This window comes from Oncorhynchus gorbuscha, linkage group LG03, assembly GCF_021184085.1.
Source record: "Oncorhynchus gorbuscha isolate QuinsamMale2020 ecotype Even-year linkage group LG03, OgorEven_v1.0, whole genome shotgun sequence".
NCBI classification, from domain to species: Eukaryota; Metazoa; Chordata; class Actinopteri; order Salmoniformes; family Salmonidae; genus Oncorhynchus; species Oncorhynchus gorbuscha.
In genome coordinates this window covers 19,775,152-19,798,072 of record NC_060175.1, presented here as the reverse complement: position 1 = coordinate 19,798,072, position 22,921 = coordinate 19,775,152, and the positions used below count along the sequence as shown (strand labels likewise).

Here is a 22,921-nt window from a genome sequence, read left to right as displayed (position 1 = left end):
TGTTATTTAGGCTAGCACACACTTTAAACTCCAGAGGTTTTACTCTGGCTTAGTGGTATTCAAGTGGTAATAAATTAGTGGTATTTATCCTAGGAGTTATTTCCAACCACTTTGATTGTTCTCACATCTCCTGTTGATTTTATTGTTGATATGAAGGTAATATTGGCTCATGGCCAGCCTGCAACAGGAGTACCCCCTGGTCCTGCTGGGTATTCTGGAGGAGCTGGCCGCTATGCGCCACTGGCTCTCCTTCCAGGATCTGTGTCGAATGGTCAGCACCCGCTTCGACCTGCAGCACCTCACAGAGCTTAGGAGCCTGCTGTTCTCCGCAGCCTGCCGTGACCCATGTTTCCCCGCCACCCTCTTCAGAGACAGGGTCACCCCCAAGGGACTGGGGACATCCCCGATAGGCGTGGCAGCTGACATCGTCACTATATTCAACCTCATTCAAATGACGGGTGGGGCTCCCGATGAGGCCCAGGCTGCTCAGCCAATAAAAGCCAAGCCCGCCCCTCACATCGACCAATCCCCAGAGCCCTCTTTGCAAAGCTCTTTGCCCATCACTGATGAAGTGAGATTCTCCAGATGTGATAGGGTGTGTACACTTTCAGACTCTCAGACCATCTCAGGCCCCATCGACCCAAGCTTGCTCTGGCCCAAATCAAATTACTCGTTCCGCAAGCGCGCCAGTCTCCCTCCTGATCCCCTCTCTCTTGTCTCCTCATCCCCTCCGAGCCGTGCCAGGGCTGTGTCTTTCGACTGGCGCCACAACACCCCACTGTTCGCTGGCAGCGGCAGCATCACAGGCATGCAGAGCATCTACCTCCCCCTGGAGACGGACAGCGAGTCCTCCAAAGATTCCCTGAGCGGAGACTCGGCACCCAGAGATCCCAGATCGGAGCCGGGATCGGAGCCGGGATCACAGCCGGGATCGGAGCGGCATTCCTGCATGAAGAAGAGAGACATCTTCAAGAAGGACTTCCACAACCAGTCGCAACTGGTTCCCCAGGTGACCATCAGTACTGAGTCTCAGACTCCAAGAGGAGGAGTAGGACGAAGAGGGAGGCAGGAACTGTTTTCCAACCGCAGCTTTGAACTGCTATCCAACCCGTATCCTTCCCCCACTGTTGGTCGGTCTTTGCCGGAGCGCCGGGCCAAGCATGAAAGCTTGGACGACCTCCAGGACTCCACATACTTTGGCCCAGGGGATACTATTCAAGAATGGTCCTCCCTCCACCTCCAACCCCCCAGGGCCCAGAGGCCAGGGTGGGCCGACAAGAGCCTGAGTCTGGATGACAGGGAGGTGGGCTTAGCAGGGGTGGGTTTGGATGGCTCCGAGGGCTCTCTTCAGGTTAGACTCACTCCTAGCCCCACTACAAACAACGTTGGTGGCGGGTTGTCCCCTCCAAAGGGATGGGAGGGGAACACCATTCCCGCACTTGGAGGAGGGGGGTTGACGGCCTGCAGCAGGGGTACCCAGACCGACACCATGCCGGACCCCCGGCGCCTGCGGAGCCTAGTGCACGCCGACCGGCTGTCCTTCATGACCTCGATGGATGACCCCGACATGATGGGCGAGGATGACATCAGCGCCATCTTCCGCTTCCTGGATGACATGAGCATGTGCGGCTCCACGGGGGTCCTCCACCCCCACGACGTGGGCCCCTCGGCAGCCCAGGACACACCAGAGGCACGACGTGGCCGCCTGGGCCAGCTCCAGAAGCTCTTTCACTCCCTGGATGGCAGTGACGATGGCGGCCTCAAGGCCAGCGTATGTAAACTCCTTCTGAGAATGGGCCAGATCGAGAGACGCCTGGAGTCGCTGTCCGAGGTCAAGGCCGAAATCTCCCAAGTTCTTTCCTTCCTCCAGCGACTGGATGAGAAGATACAAGAGCAGGCCATTAGAGGAGGAGGAGGGAGTGGAGGTAGGTGGCTGGGACCGCCCAGCGGTGGTGGGTCTTCCCTGGGTAGTCTGAGCCATTCGCTCACTCCTGGGTCTGGTGGCTCCTCGGAACCCCAGCCCCTGTCTGTGTCTGGGCATTCGTTTGGCAGCCTGGACTTCAACCAGTGGGGTAGCAGCCAAGGGAAGACAGAGACAAACGGAGGTCTGAGCGAGACCGAAGGGGGGAAGAAGGGGGTGTTCTCTCGGCTGGCCTCCTCCAAGCCTGAGGAGAAAAATGCCGTAGACACCAAACGGCCGAGCGTCGTCTCCAACTTGTCTGCGCGGGATTGGACGGTGTCGTTCTCGAAAAGTAAAGATGGGAAGGCCCAGCCCGGGAAAAAACGGCAGGTGATGTACGACCTAAGTCAGTGCAACAGTGTATGTCAGTGTGTGTGTGTGTTGGTATGCATGCATCAATTGAGTATGTGTGTGTTATTGAGTGTGATCATTTTGTTAAGTCGGGAGTTTAACTGTGTGGGCTGTGAAGCAGTCTCAGGGTTTAACCTGTTATCTGCTCTGTATTTTTGTGTGTTGGTGTTTGGGCCGAGCCTGGTAAAGGAGACTGGTTGCTACTTCTCACGTTTCATTTCACATTAAGTGATACAGAATGTGAGCTATTGTAAGATCAGTCGGGTTCAGTTGTGGAAAAAGTACTCAATTGTCATACTTGAGTCCTTTTCTATTAAGGGATCTCTACTTTTACTCAAGTAAAAGTGAATCACCCAGTAAAATACTACTTCAGTAAAAGTCTAAAAGTATATGGTTTCAAATTGACTTTAAAAAGTAAAAAGTTAACATAAATGCTATACCAAAAATTCTGTATATTAAGCAAACCAGATGGCACAATTCTTGTTTTTTTGATAGCAATGGGCACACTCCAACACTCAGACATCATTTACAAACGCAGTATTAGTGAGCCCGCCAGATAAGAGGCGGTAGGGGTGACAATGCATTATATTTATAGGTGTATGAATTGGACTATGTTGTTGTCCTGCTTGAGCATTCGATATGAAACAAGTACTTTTGGGTGTCAGGGAAAATGTATGGAGTAAAAAGTACATTTATTATAATATAGTGGAGTAAAAGTAAAAGTTGCCAACAATATAAATAGTAAAGATACCCCCAAAAACTACTTAAGTAGTTCTTTATAACACTGGTCGGGTTTCACAAGGCCAGTTTGGACCTGTGTGTGTCAAAATAAGGAAATGTAAGCTCTACGGATTTTGGGATTTTAGGCAGAGATGGGAAAGAATAATACTCAAACCTAAAGCAGAACTTGAGTCAGACATGCAATTAGCTGGCTTATTGGTCAGACTGCGGTTTAGGTAGTCAGTTGAATACATAGTCGATTAGTATAACCCATGGCTCTTTTACTTTCAATGCAGGACTGGCTTTCATCGTACACTCTTCGAAAAAAGGGTTCAGCTTTCCCCATAAGAGAACTCCTTTTGGTTCCAAGTAGAATCCTTTTGAGTTCCATGTAGAATCCTCTGTTCAAAGTGTTCTACATGGAGCCAAAAAGGGTTCTAGTTGGAATCAATAAGGGTTCTTCAAATAGTTATCCTATGGCGACAGCTGAAGAACTCTTTTAGGTTCTAAATAGCACTTTTTCTAAGACTGTAAACAGTCATTTTCCACTTAGGATAAGAAGGCAAGAGAAGGTCTGCTTGTGTGTATCCAGTTTGATCACGCTTATTCCAATATGACCACTTTTGTTTCTGCCTTTACGTTTGCTCCATGCAGATGGACCAATCAAAGAACTCCACCCAGAGTCATAAGCTCCCCCTTCAAAAACACTCCCACCTGGTGGAGCCAGTATTCAGTTCCTCTCTCTTGCGTCAGAAGGGTGGCGGGTTGACCAATCCTGGGTTGTCCTCTGGGCTGCCCTGTGACCCCAGATTGGCTGGGGGGAGAGGAGGAGCCCCGGTCTGGACCGTGGAGGACAGAGAGGCTAGAATGTCCCCTCTGGAACTGCAGGTACATTAGGACCTTATTGGCCTTTTGGTAACACTTTCCTTTAATTAAACCACAGACCACATTTAATCAACTTGCCGGCCATATCTGGCCCATCGGCCCCAGGTTTGAGACCCCTGCTTTCCAAGAGGAAATATTTTGTTGTTATTATGAGCACTTAAAATGTCTTATTATAAGCTTAAATGTATTAATATGCTGTTTATTCAACAGACTGAAAACAGATGTTATTCAGTCAGGGTCTGCATCATAAAGCATTCGGTAAAGTTTCACAGAGCTTTCTCCTAAAATGATATAAACCAGGATTAGTCATTGAATCTTTAGAAAACATATATTCAGAAAATGTATATTCACTGGGATCCAAATGGAACTCCCAGTGAATAAGACTTTTAAGGAAGAAACTCGAACAGTTATCTATCTGACTGTCTAACATCTGGCATGATAGAGTGGTGGTGGCCTTATGTTTTGTCTCGTAGGCCCAGGAGTCTCTAAACCCCAATAATCTGGAGTTTTGGATGGAGGACATCTACACGCCAGGTTACGACACACTATTGAGGCGCAAAGAGGCTGACCAGCGCAGAGCCAAAGCCTGCAAGCTGGGGGCGCTCATCTTCACAGCCGTTACCATAGTCCTTGTCATCGTCATCCCAATCGCCACAATGAGCTCCTGAGGCTCTGACAGGAAACCTCCAAACAAAGACTGACATGATTGGTTGATTAGCGATGACGAGATGCAGGGATTCTGAAGTCTGAATGCAGTGTTTATCTGATATATAACCATTTTTTCATACAACGATGTTGGGGACTAGTATGCCCTACATATACCATGCTTTGCACCACTTCTCTCAGGAGAGAGTAATAACAAAAGACAAAGCTAAACTAATGCAAACTCTTTGTGAATCCCCATGTTATCACAGTCAGTTATGCCCTTGAGTGCTATTTTGGCCTTATCCTTTTGCCCACAAACCGTACAGGGCTCATTTCTTTCAAGCACAACTGAAAAAATTATAAATTGTAAAAAGCACAGCATTTGTCTACTGTCTAACTTTGAATGCCTTTGTTTCTCATTAAGCAGTATGGTGCAGTAAGTTATGTTGAATAAAACAACTTTGTTGTCATTGTGGTTTTTCAAGTGGGAAATCTGGGATTTCTGCTATTTTTCGCTGGCTAAGGCAATGTATTTGTTTCATGAGATATATGCCACCCCTGATTGCAGGGCCGGTCCTTGCTGTTCTGTGCCCTAGGCAAGACCAAAAAATGCCATCCCCCAAAACTAGAATAGTGCCAGTAAGCAAAATCACATTGAAAAGACATCTAACATATGTATTTTCCAGACATAGAAGTTAGTTTTAATTTAGATCTGAATGAAAGGTGAAAATATGTATTTTCCATACGTTTAAAATACATATTTTCTAGGACATTGAAAAGGCATATTTTCCGGGAAGTTGAAAAATACATATTTTCCTGACGTTGAAATAAGGTTTATTTTCGGTTCTATTGAAAGTTGAAAATACTTATTTTCCGGATGTTGAAAATACTTATTTTCTGGATGTTGAAAATACGTATTTTTAGGATGCTGTTTGTTAACATGACAGTAAAAAAATATTAGTTTATGCTGTGTGATCGGAGAAACCTGCATGATGTAAAAAGTGTCTTAGGTTAGGCTATTTGATTGAAGAAATTTGCATGATGTAAAAAAGTGTCCTTGTCATTAAATTGTCATATATTTGATCACCAGCCTGTAGGCTACAGAAAAGGCAACGTGCTCTTTCTACCATATCCTATATCTGCTACACAGGGGTGCAACTTCACTGTGTCTCCCCCACATTCTGAAATTGCATTTTTGTTCCCCACAGTTTTACCATTGGAATGTGATACAAAACTAGGCAACGGTGTGCTTCAGGACCATGTGGATGCCTCAGAGCGGTCGGATAGGCTGTTTGGAGTGTTAATCCGACTGGATAAAAACATTACAATAATTATAATTTTGTCCCCCCCACTTCTAAAACCAAAGTTGCGCCCCTGCTACTACATGATTTATGTTTTACATTGGTGTAGCGGCGCAGCAATGCGTCTCTCCAACAGAACCCCGGGGGGGGAAGACGGGAATGGACAGGCAAAATATTTTGCGGCGCTGCCTTTGACAAAATGGCCACTGCTTATCACAGGACGGTATCAATGTTCACCTAAAAAGCCCATATGCTACTGGTTGAAAGAAATTTCCATTGTTTTGGGTCCGGATAATGTGAGGTTTTATATGTTGTTGTTGGAGGTGCATCTTGGTCAGTTTAGCTCAGAAAATGCCGCCCTCATCAATCTGCCGCCATAGGCGGACGCCTAATCCTGCCCAATGAGCGGGCCTGGCCATGTACCTGTTTGTTGAGTTGTTGTTGATGTTTTGGCTCTTGGGGATATGGAAAAATGAATCCTCTGCCAGGAACCACTTTGTGAATAGGGGATTCACTGTGTAATCTAATTTGTGTGATACCACTCTACCATGTTACTGTATGTACACACACACGCATGCACATCACATCACATTAATAAAATCGAGGCCTGTATAATACACACAGCTAAAGTTCCTATGACGTGATTGCCAGGGAACCTCACCCACCCACACACGCAGAATGTTGAGAGCATTGCTTCCTCTTAAGTGGATGTGTGTCGACGAAGTGGTCCCCTCGAGTCTAGTTGCAGATCCATTACCGTTGTTGTGTTGGAGCCACAGGAAAGCTGTTGTGCTCAGCACAACGCTGCCAGTCTGTGGGGATTCAGTAATACTAATGACCTGAAACTCTCCACACCCTTGGATCCCAAACGTATCAATGGGACCCATCTAAAGCTTTTGGGTCTTTTCCAGTGACCCACTAAATACAGAAAAGCTATATTCCTATTTTAAGGAACAACACAAAAGGGGTTTCCTGCAGTCAACCATCTTTGCTCATACCGGATGCACATCAAAAGCGTTATTATGCCCCTTGTACACAACACAGTTTTTGTTTTGTGTTAAACAATAGACTTGATGTTTTGTTACAACGAACGGCAGAACACATTGCCCTTTCCTGCAGTAAAATTACCAAATCGCCTTCTGGAGCCCTCATGGTGGAATGTTATTAATATTTTCAGTGCTTAAAAACCTCTTAAGTATTTTGGTCTAAAATGACATACCCAAATCTAACTGTCTGTGGCTCAGGACCTGAGGCAAGGATATGCAAATTATTGATACCATTTGAAAGGAAACACTTGGAAGTTTGCGGAAATGTAAAATTAATGTAGGATAATATAACACATTATATTTGGTAAAAGATAATACAAAGAAAAAATGATGCATATTTTTCCCCCCCATCATCTTTGAAATGCAAGAGAAAGGCCACAATGTATTATTCCAGTTTAGGCACCATTTAGATTTTGGCCACTAGATGGCAGCAGTGTACATGCACAGTTTTAGACTGATCCAATGAACCATTGAATTTCTGTTCAGAATGTTGGATCAAGTCTGCCCAAATGTGCCAAATTGGTTTATTGGTACATTTTCAAGTTCATAACTGTGCACTCTCATCAAACAATAGATTGGTATTCTTTCACTGCAATAGCTGCTGTAAATTGGACAGTGCAGTTAGATTAACACAAATGTAAGCTTTCTGCCCATATCAGATATGTCTATGTCCTGGGAAATGTTCTTGTTACTTAGAACCTCATACTAATCACATTAGCTGCACGTTAGCTCAGTGTCCCGAGGTTGAGACCGATCCTGTAGAGACTTGTAAATCAGGAGGTGCCAGAACAAAAAGTGAGCGTGTAGAGGTGGTTGAACTCGGGAGCTCTGAGGTCCCGAAACGCATGAGAAATAAAGTCATGCATATGCACTGTATATCATCGCATTTGTGTAGTGGAATTGAGCAGCATAGAGGCACTTACAAAAGTTGCACACATGGGGAACATTTTTTAGTAGCCTAAGGTCTGGGAAAAATGTCCTTTTATAAACGCATTTTATGCAATTCTACGTAATTTTACATGACTGGAGGCTTTGGCAGAATATTTTTTCATACCGCACAAATGATCAAAATGACAGGCTACTTTGACACCAACAAACTGAGAATCTGAGATCAATAAAAATGACCTTGTTTTGAATACATAAATAGCCTAGGCCTAGGTGTGTGGAGACATATTGGCTACAATATGATAAGGAAACTATAGTCCTTAAAATGCTTTCCAGTTTCACTGACCCACCCAATGATGAGCAGCTCTCTCGCTGGTGATAGCCAATGCACTGGTGCCAAAAGCCTATCTTACTCTTCTTTTACTTTGTACACTAATATTTGGAAGTTGATCAAATATTTTGGTAGCCTGCAGCAGTCTCATGTCTATCAGAGCAGAGAAAGGGAGAGAGATCATATAAAGTGATTATCATTCTAGTTCTGTGAGAGACACATGCGCTCTCCTCACACAGCCAACGCCAGGCGTTGGTCTCAAACATGCTGTAGGTTACAGTGTTATGCAAACCATAAGCCCAGATCGGCCCAACTCTTAGAATATCAGGACCAGGCTGAAAATCTTCTTTTTCACACTGTGTTTTTAAGGGGGGAAGAAGAATTAACAAAGAGGCAACTCGAATGAGCTTTGATCTCTTTTATTAGAATTTATACATGACATGAGGTATCAGATACAGATAGGTTCCGGGAAAAAACAAATGTGCTGACCCTGTTCGGGCAGGATCCAGCTCAAGATAAGCACTTTCACAATTAAAAACATGATTATTTTTTTAAATATCAGATTCTGTGTCAAACAGTTTTGTTATACATTATTTCAGTCTTCTGTGATGTATATAAAGTGTAATATTGGAATGCAAATTTAACATGGAATATATCTACAGAAGTTGACTGTTTGTCTGTTACCCTCTTTGTTTTATTCCTGAGTCTGATAGTGACCCTGACAGGGGAGATGAAGGCTTTTTCTCCTGTACCCTCTTTACTGCAAAATACTTGATCCAGCCACACTGTGTTACAGGTAGTTTCATTTTTCACTCTAATCAGTTTAACTCATGTGTGAACACATGCTTGTAGGTGGCGGGAAGCCCTATCAGCATTATATGTGTGGATAGTATGCATTAGAGTTGAAGGATTGGTCTGTGTTTAAGTGCTACAATGGATGGAATATTGTGTGTACAAAGAATGCGTACACATTTAAGTGATGTAGGGCAGAAGGAGTGGTGTATTTGAATAGAAATCTGTTGGTAAAACTCTTCACTGACATGATAGGTGGTGGCTTATTTCCCAAAATGCCTTCTCTGGGTTGTTTGGTAATGCAAAGTCAATTCATATTCTCTTTCCATATCACAGTCTTTGTAAGACGGATGCCAAGCTTCCTAGAGAGGAAACTCACTAACTTCTCTAGTCAGTCCAAGACCAAGTAGACTGATTTGAGAGGAAAGAGAGCGTTCCCGGCAGTTAATTGATGCTTGATTAGTGGAATATTTGCCAAGCCACGGAAAGGGCCTCTAGCTGTTGTATAAATAATAGATATAGACAAAGAGTCAGTATTATTGACTGACAAGTCCAATGATCTCAAATCAAGACGAATGGATCTACAGTAGTGGAAGAGCAATGTGAAACACAAATAAGACAATTATGAGTGAGCGACTAGCGTAGCAGAGTTAATGCTCGTGGTGTGTGTGTACAGGTGTGTGTTTGCCTATTTGCATGTCGTCCTATTTTTTACAAACACATACAATTTTCATCCAAATGTGTTTGTATGTTAGCGTGTGTCCGCAAGTGAGTGAGTGTCTGTCCTCCTCATTATATGGCACAGTAAAGCTGATGCAGGGCCCAGATACGCCAGCATGGTTTGATTAATGATGCTGTGGGGTATGTCCCATGTGTGACAGACAAACTAAAGGAGAACAGGCAGCAGTGTCTGAGTAAAGACCTGATCATTCACAGACATTCCACCCTATATCTCTTTGGTGTCTTTCATCCCAGAGCCTTGAAGAATGTGACATGGAACATTTCTCTCTAATGCATTCTCTATTTATTTCTACCTTCACTGGTTTTTACAAGGCAGTTGTATGTTCCCTATTCCAGGGTTTCCCAAACTCAGTCCTGGGGACCTTCCTGAGTGCACATTTCGTTTTTTTACTCTAGCACTACACAGCTGATTCAAGTAACCAACTCATCATCAAACTTTGATGATTTGAATCAGCTGTGTAGTGCTAGAGCAAAAAAACAATATGTGCTCCCAGGGGCCCCAGGAGCGAGTTTGGGAAAATCTACCCTATTCGAATGTATTTAGCCTCTCGTTGTGAGCGTAGTTACACTCCAATTCTCATGGTGGCGATAATGCCCAAAAAGCTGCCATCTGCATAGTCAGAAAACCCACCCGAAGAAACGCCTTCTTTCTCGGCGCCTGGTTTTTGAAACGCTTGGAAAGGTTGGACCAGACAGGTGTGGTAGCTTGCGTTGCTAGAGACAACGTAGCCCACTTATTGTCACGATTTACAATAGATGTTGCCTTTGATAGCAGCTGGAAACATCCGCCGTGGGACACTTTTCCAGGAAGGACCGAAGTCCGTAAGTATCTGCTCATGTTTGTTTTCAATATATTTGTATTAAAAAAAAATTAAGTTAGCAAAGGTTAGCTAGCTATAGTAGGTGATACCCTGCTTGATTGCTAAAAAGTGGAGGTGAGTCCGTTTCAAATCTGTTGAGCTAACTTTGGCAGCTAGGCTAGCTATCTATTATTTATAATCTTGCTAACGTTATAACTACCTAGCAAATAAATAAAGTCGGAGAGAAAAGGCTATACTAGAAACAGTTTCTAAAACATACTGTACTGTCTTTGCTAGAAAATCTTTGAAGTCCCCTGCTGGGTTTCTGTCATGTGCTTTATCAGGACATGGAATCGACCGTGCTGAACCTGCACAACCATTTCCAGAATCTTTGTGCATGCTCCGATATTCTCAACGAGGGCCTCGAACCACGTAAGTGACCAGTGTAGCATGCTTTTGGTGGATTGTTGAGTCTGTGCCCATGCCATTGCATATCAGGGATGGCAGGTTTTCAGCAGACCAGAAACTCGTTGAAAGGACTGCAGGAGGAAGTGGATGCAGTGGGAGGAGGAACTGGGAGCCTGCAAGGAGGTGCTGACCAAAACAGAGACTGAGAGGGGGGCTCTGGAGATCAAGCTGAAGCACGCCCGCAGCCAGGTAGACGTGGAGATCAGACGGCGCCAGCGGGCAGAGGCAGAATACGCGAAACTGGTTGGTAAACAGTTTATAAGACTGCTACAGTTTTTTTTAAACTTTATTTTTTACCTTTTACTTAACAAGGCAAGTCAGTTAAGAACAAATTCTTATTTTCAATAACAGCCTAGGAACATTGGCTTAACTGCCTGTTCAGGGGCAGAACGACAGATTTGTACCTTGTCAGCTCGGTGATTCGAACTTGCAACCTTTCAGTACAGGTCGCAGGTAATTCTACGTCATAATTGTACATGTTGTGGTGGCTTCTATTGCGTAATGCTGCTCATTTGTGATGTTTACTGTTAAAAAGAGGACAAAGTTTGAAGAAATCTATGGTTAGATGAATTAGTTACTAGTTATGAGTTGGTAAGAAATTCACAGAATCACACTGTTTGGGTGGCTATGATATTGTGGGGTAATTTAATCTCTGTGTGTAGGAGCGTCAGATCCAGCTGATCCAGGATATGCTGGTGGCGGAGAGCTCCAGCAGCAGCCTCCACCTGAGTGAGGAGCAACGCTCTGCCCTCACCTTCCTCAACGCCCACTCCCAGGCCGCACATGCTGCCAAGAACAACCCCAACCTCAACACCTTCCACAGGCACTGTACACCCCTTTACTAGGCCCTCATCAGCCATGCCTGGCCTGCGTTCATTGGAGCACCCAACGGAAATAGTTTTGAAATGCAAAACAAATATATATGTTACCTTGAAGACGTAATTAGATATGCCTATCCTGTTTCGGAACGTTTGATTCCGTTTTGTGTTTAGTGAATATGACCCAGATTGTTCAGGTTCAGAAAGGGATCGTAACCAAGCCTACCGTCATGTCTTTCAGGTTAACCACCATAGATGAATCTGCTTCCTTGTTGTCAGACATTAGCTATGACAAAACAGATGATTCTCTGGTTAGCATTACATTTTACATTTCACCTTGTCCCCAAGGGGACATTTGTCTTGGACATCATAGTGACACATCACAAAAATACATGAAAACAATATGCCAAAATAGAAAAAGTGACAAATGGATATAGCCACACTAATAATACCTATATAAACATGAACTATTGGGTTGTCATCGCTCTATATTTCCTGTAGGATTGGGACTCTTCTGTGATGAGGACAGTGCGACTGAGAACTGCAGAAAAGGGTGAGTGGATAGTTACTGTTTAGTTTAGTGCTTGACAGATCATCAATGGAAATGTAGGTACATTTTTTTGTTATCATTTTATATCTAAAGTGTCTAGTCAAGGTTAGTGTGGGAATGTAGTGCTACAATGCGCAGTCATTTGAAAGTACTGTTAGCTCAGTCATTCCTATTTATTTCCACAGCGTTCCTCCAGAACCCTTGCTGAGCCTCCACAGCAGGTGGTGAAGAAACCCCGCTCCACTGGCCGCACTTCCGAGAGGGTACTACACAATGCATTGCCTGACCACTCGCCCTGAATTTAATTCCTTTGTTTCTATTGATCGCTAAATGCATTCAGTCTGAAACTGCAATCCTGGAAGTTGTATGTGTGACTTCAAAATGAGGGGTATTGAACAAAATAAATTAATAAGTGATTGGATCTTCTCTAACCAATCGAAGTTGATAACGTCATGTAGGCTGGCTCCAACCCAAAGAATTGGTTTCTGGGACCAGTCAGAATGTGTTCGCATTCTAGACATGTTTTATTTATTTTTATTTAACCAGGTAAGTTGACTGAACATTCTCATTTACAACAATTACCTAAGGAATAGTTACAGCGGATAGGAGTGGGGGGATGAATGAGCCAATTGTAATCTGGGGGTGATTAGGTGGCCATGATGGTATGAAGACCAGATTGGGAATTTAGCCAGGACACCGAGGTTAACACCCCTACTCTTACGATAAGTGCCATGGGATCTTTAGTGACCACAGAGTCAGGACACCCGTTTAACGTCCCATCTGAAAGACAGCAACCTACACCGGGCAATTTCCCCAATCACTGCCATGGGGTGTTGATGTTTTTTTAGACCAGGGGAAAGAGTGCCTCCTACTGGCCCTCCAACACCATTTCCAGCCGCACCTGATCTCCCATCCAGGTACCGACCAGGACCATCCCTGCTTAGCTTCAGAAGCAAGCCAGCAGTGGGATGCAGGGTTTTCAGCAGGCAAATTCCAACTAATCGTAGAGAAGAACTGTCGGTTTGGCCGGAGCGGTGTGGGTGGGTATCCAGGCAACTCCTTGCAGGCTTCTGAAGTTAATGCCAATGTAGCTAATGCTACAGAAAAACTGAATTTCTAACCGTAGTTTCACTTGATTTGGATAGCACTCAGCACTAGCACCAGCACTAGCTATTCAATGTGTTGAATTTCAGTCAAAAGACCCGTTTCCCGCCCGTGAAAAGTTGCGTGCTCAGTTTGGCACCAGAAAGAGGCTTGTTTACATTGAAGTGAATTTGACAACATCCAAATTCAGATGCAGCACATTTTAAGTTAACAAAGTAGTCAGATGGTTTTCATCTCCAACATTGCAGATGTCAGAGGATTGATTACCGAGCAACCCAAGCGAGACCAGGTAAAATATCACAAATAGAGCTAGATAAAGCCAGAAGAGTAATATACTTGTTGAACATACAGTAGCTATAGCCATTGTGGGTTTTCATGGTCATCACTCACTGCTAAGTTTGTCAAGGTCCCAACATCGGAGTAAAGCTATTCTGCAACAGGGTTTTTGATGTTAGCATGTGCGCGCATCACTCGAACGTTTGCATGTAAACAAAACATTGCTCTGTAGAACTTTATCAGTTGTTTCAAATTGTTTAAAAAAAATATGCTTCTGTTTTGCTTTCTCCTTTTTCAGCATTATTTCAAGTGACTCAAGTTTTATATATGTATTATTACAGGTGAACGAGTCCATAGTGACCAAGACCACCATCACAGTGCCTGTCAATGGAGTGTCACGCCTTGGTCTTAGTATTTTGTGTTTTCTTTCTTTATTTGGTCAGGCCAGGGTGTGACATGGGTTATTGTGGTGTGTTTTTGTCTTGGGGTTTTGTGGGGTGAATAATTAGTCTATGGCTGCCTGAGGCGGTTCTCAATCAGAGTCAGGTGATTTATCGTTGTCTCTGATTGGGAACCATATTTAGGCAGCCATATTCTGTGAGTGTTTTCGTGGGTGATTGTTCCTGTCTCTGTGTAGTTGTTCACCAGACAGGCTATATAGGTTTTCTCGTTCCGTTTGTTGTTTTGTAATATTATAAGTTATTTCATGTCTCGTTCAGTTTCATTAAAGAACATGAGTAACCACCACGCTGTATTTTGGTCCGCTTCTCCTTCAGACGAACGCCGTTACATGGAGGTCCGGTAGAGGCCTTGTCCACCATGGAGACAGTGCCTGGTTACTGGACAGGCAGGAGGACCGGTGAGACTGCACTAACAAGCCTGTAGTACCTTATTCTTGACAGCCATGTTCAGATGCGCACAATGTATTAAAATTTGAAGAAAATTAAGTAGTTCTTCCAGTTTGAGGGGTAAAAACTTGACGTTCTCTTGTTTTTCCAGCTGCTCAGGGCTGGGACACTACTTCTATTGACCAATCAGAGGCAGCGAGCGAGGCTCCCAGCACCCCATGCAGTAAGGCTCCGCCCCCAACCAAAACACCCAGAGCCAAAGTGGGGGCCCGAAAGCACGAGTTCCTTGCCAAAACGGTACACGTTCTGTTATTACTTTTTGTTTGTAACACACTTTTGTCTGTAATACACTTGTTGTTCTGTGGGGATCTAATTAGCATAATAATAAAACAATTCCATCAAAATCCATCAGTTTAAGGTAGACTTATGTTTTTTTCCATTGGGTGCGTCTCAATCCACCACATCTGCCTATGTCGCACTCCCACATCAGGTGACAGAGCTAGAGCGATGTTTGTCAGACCATGAAAATCGGTGTCTCATGAAAACGTCTTTAGCGTCCGAAAGGTTTGGCCTACAAACCTGTGTCACCAGCGTCCGTCTGTCCTGTCCCCTCTCCTCACACAGGTGATCAGGTCAGAGTTCTGTGTGCCGTGTAGAAGGAAGACCAAGTTTGGGAAGCTCTACCTGAGGTGCCAGGACTGCATGCTGGTGGCTCACCCAGAATGCCGTGACAGCTGCTCCCTGCAGTGTAACCCTATCTCTACAGGCAGCACCCCCATCAGGATCAGAGAGGTATTACACCTGGGGAGTTAGTTATATATTCTTAGATTGACAACACTTCATATTTGCAATGCTTATACAGCAATAACTAATAATAATTTTGTATTTATGAATCAGGGTCCTGGGTATGGTTAGATGGATTATGACTGGTTTGTATCACACCATATGTGTTTTGAATGCCTTCTCCAAATGTCCCATGTCATGAGTGTTTATCTTGTGTTGCAGCTAAGCACCCTTGCAGACTACGCTCCCTCCTCCTCTCCCATGATCCCTGCCCTGGTGGTCCACTGTGTCAAGGAGATCGAGCACAGGGGTTTACACGAGGTGAGCAGCCATTTCAGCACTTAAATGTTGCCACTTTAGCACATACAAAATTCACTTTACTTTTTTATGCATATCAGCACTTTTTTTTACAAAATTTACCTTGATTATTTCCATTGAACTGATGTCATCATTCCTATCCTGACTGCCAGTTAATATCCCATTCTTTCTTTCTCTCTCCCTCCCTGTCAGATGGGTCTGTACCGTGTGTTGGGCGAGGGGCGCACAGTGAAGGAGCTGAAGAAGAGCTTCCTGCGGGGGAGGACAGTCCCTGTCCTGGCCAAGGTGGAGGACATCCACTGTGTCACGGGCCTCCTCAAGAACTTCCTGAGAAACCTCTCGGAGCCTTTCCTCACCTTCTGCCTCAACCGCGACTTCATGGAGGCTGCAGGTCCATCTTCAGCTGTTGGCTGACGCATTGGTTTCTTCACCTTGTAAGTAGTCTATGGAGCTCTTATCTTATTCCTCTTGTCTTGAACACAGAAATCCAGGACAATGGCAATAGCCTGTCGATGATCTACCAGACCATCAATGAACTTTCCCATCCTAACAGAGACACTCTGGCCTATCTGGCCATCCACCTGCAGAGGTATGGCAGAGCTTCAATCCACCTCATGGTTACTCCATCAAACCGCCATTTAAGGCACAATCTGTAACTTGCAAAATCAGTCAAAAGTGGAGCCCCTGCCTGCACGTGTTACTGTAGTTGTGAATGTAACTGTTAACGCTATTTAAATTCTGTAGTAACTGCCCCCCATAATAAAAGACAAGTTTAAAAGCAAGTCCTGATTTCACAAGGCACTGGAGGAGCTTGAACCTGACTTGAATCCCTCTGAAATGGTTGACGATGTTCTATCAGGGTGGCCCAGTGTGTACTAGACACCAAGATGGACATCACCAATCTGGCAAGAGTGTTTGGACCCACTCTGGTGGGTCATGCCGACCCCAGACCCCGTGACCATCCTGCACGACACCAACAGACAACCACAGGTATGTAGAGATCTATATAAATATATATTTAGACATTCATATGTAAAATAAGCTGAATTTAAGTTATTTCTATATTATGTGGACACTTATTTATCGGCTGTGTAGTTGAACAGAATATTGTTATTATATTACAGTACCCTTTTGAATACCCAATAACAATGATTATCTCCACACAGAGAAAAGTACTGTTCTTTCTACACAAGGCTATTCTTAAGTGGTGAAAACAGTTTTGAGAGATTCCTATTGATGTACACAGGTGATGGAGCGCTTGTTGGACCTTCCTTATGAGTACTGGAGCCAGTTCACAGTGGAGCAGCACACCCATCCAGACGATGTGGTCAAAGACGATGCTAACTGCTACAACACTCCAGACCACAAAGGTAAGCAGCTTTGAGAACCCGTCTCTCCTGGCCTATAGGCATACAGTAGTGTCTAGGAAGGTCTAAAATACCAAACATACAGTATCCTTTACCATTGCTATGTTATTAGTTTAAAAGGGTACTGAATGAAGTAAATGGCATGCTCTTAGTTTCACTTTGGAGCTACAGTACAGTTTCACACGTGTGTGTGTGTGTGTGTGTGTGTGTGTGTGTGTGTGTGTGTGTGTGTGTGTGTGTGTGTGTGTGTGTGTGTGTGTGTGTGTGTGTGTGTGTGTGTGTGTGTGTGTGTGTGTGTGTGTGTGTGTGTGTGTGTGTGTGTGTGTGTGTGTGTGTAATGCTTGAATGTGGTGTGGAAATACTGGGTGGGCAATTTTCCAAAATGATCTCACATTATTGGCCAGTCTGAAATAATAATATTCTCCTAAATATGTTAATTCTCTGGCCACACAGTGAGCATGCTGGGACTAGTGGTCACTCCAGAACACCAGATGACTAAAACACCCTCTTCCAGCTCCCTGTCTCAGCACATGAAACATACTTTCTCCAGCACCACCATGTAAGCACCACACTCCAACCATAGGGCACATCTCAGATGGGTCTAATGTATTTTAGGGCTGTCCCCGACAACAACAAAAATCTTGGTAGACCGAGAGTCGTCTGGTCAAAATTTGAAAACATGTATTTTTCCATATATAAACAAATCCTATGTGTTTTACTCAAATCAACTATATGCACTGAGCTTGTCTGATGCTTTAAGTGCACTGTTTGATGAAACTGTGCACTTATAGTCACACTGCACTTCTAGTCCCAATAGTTAACACGCATGACTAGAGGCAGTCTGACCACAATTGATTTGATTGTGCCGGGCTGGACTCAGACTTGCAGCTCTGTGTTAAAAAACAAATGACAGTGAGTGACTGTGTGACTAACACCTGTTGTCTCTATCTCTTACAGTGCTGCAGCGACCACCATAGAACATCAACAGTGTTTATAGTGTTCTCTCTCTCTCTTACCCTGCTGCAGCGACCACCACAGAACATCAACAGTGTTTATAGTGTTGTCTCTCTCTCTCTTACAGTGCTGCAGCGACCACCACAGAACATCAACAGTGTTTATAGTGTTGTCTCTCTCTCTCTTACCCTGCTGCAGCGACCACCACAGAACATCAACAGTGTTTATAGTGTAGTCTCTCTCTCTTACCCTGCTGCAGCGACCACCACAGAACATCAACAGTGTTTATAGTGTTGTCTCTCTCTCTTACCGTGCTGCAGCGACCACCACAGAACATCAACAGTGTTTATAGTGTTGTCTCTCTCTCTTACTGTGCTGCAGCGACCACCACAGAACATCAACAGTGTTTATAGTGTTGTCTCTCTCTTACCCTGCTACAGCGACCACCACAGAACATCAACAGTGTTTATAGTGTTGTCTCTCTCTCTTACCCTGCTACAGCGACCACCACAGAACATCAACAGTGTTTATAGTGTTGTCTCTCTCTCTTACCCTGCTACAGCGACCACCACAGAACATCAACAGTGTTTATAGTGTTGTCTCTCTCTCTTACCCTGCTACAGCGACCACCACAGAACATCAACAGTGTTTATAGTGTTGTCTCTCTCTCTTACTGTGCTGCAGCGACCACCACAGAACATCATCAGCGTTTATCGCTTTGTCTGTGTTGCTGAAGCTGCAACATAATTACAGCCATTTCTGATTGAAAAGTTCTGTTATCGAAATCCCTCTTTGTTTAGGAAAAACATTCCGTATTCCCTCAACCCTTACCTTTCTTTACGTTCCACGTATGCATCGCATGCACGTGACCAATGGGGCCTGAACTATATCATAATCGCATCAATAAATTGCATATAACAAACTCTGAACACGTAGCACTTGACACCAAATTTGATGCAGAGGACGTGACAAAAAAAAATGTTGAAACTGGGCAATGTTTACTGCTTCCTCGGGAGGTTAAGGGGAAGTCAGATGTGTGGAATGAATTTGACTAGTTGTGGGAAATAATAGAGGTCCAGAAAATAAGTTAAGTAGCAAGCGCTGAGTGCGTATTATGTGTGCCGAACAGGTTCTGTATAGATTACAATATATTTTTCTCACCATTTGTAACAATGAATGCAATTTCCGAAATGGAACTTTTTATTTATTTATTGTTTACGCTAATTACTCTTGGGTCGCTTATTTTAACTAAAATGCTTGATTGCATTTCAAATCATGAATGTCTCGTATGCTGTGTGATGACATGAACAAATAAATGACTTGATTGATTGATACAGCAGCCTGTATAAGTATTGAAATATAGGCCTCGGTAAGTTATGGTATTAAGACTCAACAGGATGGGCTCTTGGGCCTACAGCTCGATGGTGGTTATTCAAGGCTGCTATACTAAGCCTACTAATGATAATGACATTACTTATTATTATAATGATGATCATAATAACTATAAGAAGGAATTTGGACCAGCGTAAACGGCACTAAATCAATTCTAAATGATACCAGAGAGGCTGTTCTAATTGGAAAATATATAATTTAAGCCATTACAGCATAGCAAAGATCAAAACCAGTTTCATTTGGGAAATTGTTTATCTAACATATTGTGTGAGTCTTGGCGCTCACGGAATCACTAGGCTATTAAACAAATCCTGCTTTTGTTGCCTGTTTGTCTTATTTCGGTAGATGTATTGATTATCTATTTAACCAGGCACATGTAAGTTAGGCTATTGATTATCGATCGAATTAAGTTGGTTTCCTCTCATCTCCTAACTCCACTGCTGCCTCCACCACATTGTTCTCAACACAGATATGCTGGTTAACTTTGCTATTATGCACATAGCAACATGGTCTAGGAAAATGCACTGATGTTTCAGAACAAGAAAAATAGAAAGCACATTTATAAAATAATATATTTATTAGTGTTGCACTGCTGTTCTTATGTAATATGACCATATACATTTTCAGCGGCACATGTCATAGAGTGATGGACTGTGTCATCCCCACGGCCTCCACAATGGATTAGTCCACTCAGACATGCACGAATCAGGCAGGTGTCTTGTACACCATGATTACATTTTTTTTGCTACTGCTCAACTAAGGAAATCTCGACCAACAGCCTATTGACCAAACAATCGACCAGTCAACTAAATGGAGTCCGCCCGAAATGTGTTTTATTGGGTGATAAATCTGCCTGAATGTATTTTTAATATTCTCGTTAGCTTGGATTATGTTATCTGTTATCTGTTCTTAATTTGCTTAATCTGTGGTTATATCAGAGTGATGGAGTTGAATGTTTTTTATTCTTATATACATTTACAGATTTGGAAGCAAGAGCAAGGCATCCACTAGCTCAAGTCGCCAAGAAGGCTTCTTTGCCTCCCCTCAGCTGAAGTAATGGTCAAACCACGGTGTTATGGTGTAACATTATTTTAAACTCTTTTTCTAAAGAACCAATAATGAGGTTATGTGGTCAAGGAACAAAACTGTTCATTTTTACATAGCCACTGTACATGGGAAACCACTGCAATGTCACAATGTCTTTTTACTATTTTATATCAAACATATTTTCATGTATTTTTTGTGCAATATTAGATTTTGCTTTAAACACGGTCATTCTTGTTAACATATCTACTACTGTAATATGGGAAGCTACTGCTGTATATTTTATACCAATTTATATCACAAACTTATTTTAAACTTTATTTTCTAACGAACTACAATATTTGATTTTGCTTTAAACACTAATGACTTGAAATAGCTTTATTTAACGTTAAACTAAAATCATTATTACACAAATCACTTAGCCTAAAATATCAACATAAAAAGGATTGAGGTTTGAACCTCTATATTTAATGGGATACCTTTTGTATTTACGATAATTAATCAGTATGATCTGATGCATCTAATCATGGAAGAACGAGTAACTGTTAGCCAGTGTGAAGTTGCTGCTACATCAAACCAAGGACCTTTGGTGATCTGACATGGGCTCAAATACTTTTTTCAAATCTTTAAGTACTGTTATCATTTACTTTAGCCTGCCTGGAATGCTAAATGGACAGGATTTTCAGTTTTGCCACTATTCTATTAGTTCCATTGTGCCAGGCAAGCTCAATCAAGCCAAGCTAAAGTATTTGAAACCAGGTCTGGTATTGACCAGTATACATTACAGTACATAAAGTGTTGTGTAATGCATTAGTTAATTAGGTCTATAAATGGTGCATTGGTAGTGGAACTCTTTTATTCTGTGATTGTAATCACGGAGTTGGAGGGACACAAGCATTGGATTGGAACAGGAAAAAAACTAACATTTGCACAGTCCTGTAAACGTTAATGTGATCTGTATTTTGGAATGCAATGATAGTATGTTATTCTTTATTGATGATTTAAGTAGTTTATTTTGTGGTAAAATAATAATGCTAACCTTTATTAGATAACACATAAGAGGGGATTATGTAAACTTTCTAACCAAAGATGGCAAAGACCACCAGAATGTCCCTCAGGCTATATCTGTAAGAATTTGAAAATGGTTGTAATTGTCCTGTTTATTGATACACAATTTTCCCAAACAAATGTACAAGGTGATGTAGAACGAGTTGAAGATTTCAATACAATAACACTGAAGTGATTTCTCTTTCAGGCGTGTTTAGCTGAGTAGTTTCAAGGGGATCCAATTGCACCATTTGACACACCATCAAAATGCTCTGTTTATACTATCTTTCCCCCTCTAAAAATGCAATTTGTTGATCATGTGAATATAAAGCTTGTACCAACTTTTTTTTGTATGCTCAGTTTCTTGTTTATGACGACAGGATTAAAGGGATATTTCACTCAAATCGGTTTTTCGGATCTAAAAAGATTTGTCTGTTTACTTCGTCTCATTCTATCGGTTGTATAGATTCAGACTATCTCAATCCCAAATAAAAGGAAGAGATTGGCACACAATTATTTTCCTTTCAACTGTTGTACTGGCTTCTTTTATCCTTACTAGCACAGATTTTGAAGACTACAACTATTTTTGAGGAAAGTTTTTTGGGCTACTTGCAATGATCGGGATATGCAAAGTCTTATTAGTGTGCACCACATCCCATTTGAAACCAATGTACTTCCGTCAGACCTCATGCGTAATCTATGCATGGCGTAATTCACATCTAGGATGTTTGGAGGGGAAGCGAAGGAGTGATGGAGACGGAAGGGGGTGGAGAGAGTTTGGACCAGCAAATCACTTTATTTCCTCCAATTTGGTATCAAAAACAACAGGCTGCTGCTACAGAATGCCTGCTACTGCTGTGGTGCCCCATTAAAACAGAATGTATTGCTGCCTTAAGAGCAGCACACATGACACATTTTCTCCTCCCTCGCTCTCATTTGCACTTCTTATCCCTGGCTGGCTGTTTACGGTTAGAAAGTTTTTCTCACTGACTGCTGTTAGACAAGCTCGTCAGAGTGGCTCATTACAGGCCCAAATGGGTGGAGATATCACCATGCATACCTACCCATCAGCGCCTGCAATCCCTGGCATAAACGTCACCTGAGAGAATGCCTCAAACAGCCAGGCTTGCCAGCCCAGAGTCTCTATGCCCATCATGGCTTCAACAGACATCATACCTGGATGCTTCAGAAAGGTGCAGTTACCCAATTTTTTTCAGATAGAAATACACTGCTCAAAAAAATGAAGGGAACACTTAAACAACACAATGTAACTCCAAGTCAATCACACTTCTGTGAAATTAAACTGTCCACTTAGGAAGCAACACTGATTGACAATACATTTCACATGCTGTTGTGCAAATGGAATAGAAAACAGGTGGAAATTATAGGCAATTAGCAAGACACCCCCAATAAAGGAGTGGTTCTGCAGGTGGTGACCACAGACCACTTCTCAGTTCCTATGCTTCCTGGCTGATGTTTTGGTCACCTTGAATGC

General features: G+C 43.0%; 1 protein-coding gene and 1 pseudogene across 1 annotated transcript; both read left to right on the top strand.

Annotated features, from left to right (window-relative positions):
- Nucleotides 1-162: 162 nt before the first annotated feature.
- Nucleotides 163-5,127, top strand: LOC124018763 (major intrinsically disordered Notch2-binding receptor 1-like). The gene is made up of 3 exons (XM_046334116.1): nt 163-2,290; nt 3,686-3,919; nt 4,390-5,127. Exons 1-3 carry the CDS (start codon nt 170-172, stop codon nt 4,582-4,584), a joined length of 2,550 nt encoding a protein of 849 aa, XP_046190072.1. The 5' UTR covers nt 163-169; the 3' UTR covers nt 4,585-5,127.
- A 5,286-nt stretch (nt 5,128-10,413) lies between these two features.
- LOC124016481 lies at nt 10,414-21,959 on the top strand (annotated as a pseudogene).
- Nucleotides 21,960-22,921: the final 962 nt, after the last annotated feature.

Bases quoted from the DNA above. Each gene is read 5' to 3' on its own strand.
- LOC124018763 (XM_046334116.1), top strand. From the start codon at position 170: ATGGCCAGCCTGCAACAGGAGTACCCCCTGGTCCTGCTGGGTATTCTG. The intron at 2,291-3,685 runs GTGATGTACGAC...TGCTCCATGCAG, and splicing joins AGCCCGGGAAAAAACGGCAG to ATGGACCAATCAAAGAACTC. The intron at 3,920-4,389 runs GTACATTAGGAC...TTTGTCTCGTAG, and splicing joins TGTCCCCTCTGGAACTGCAG to GCCCAGGAGTCTCTAAACCC.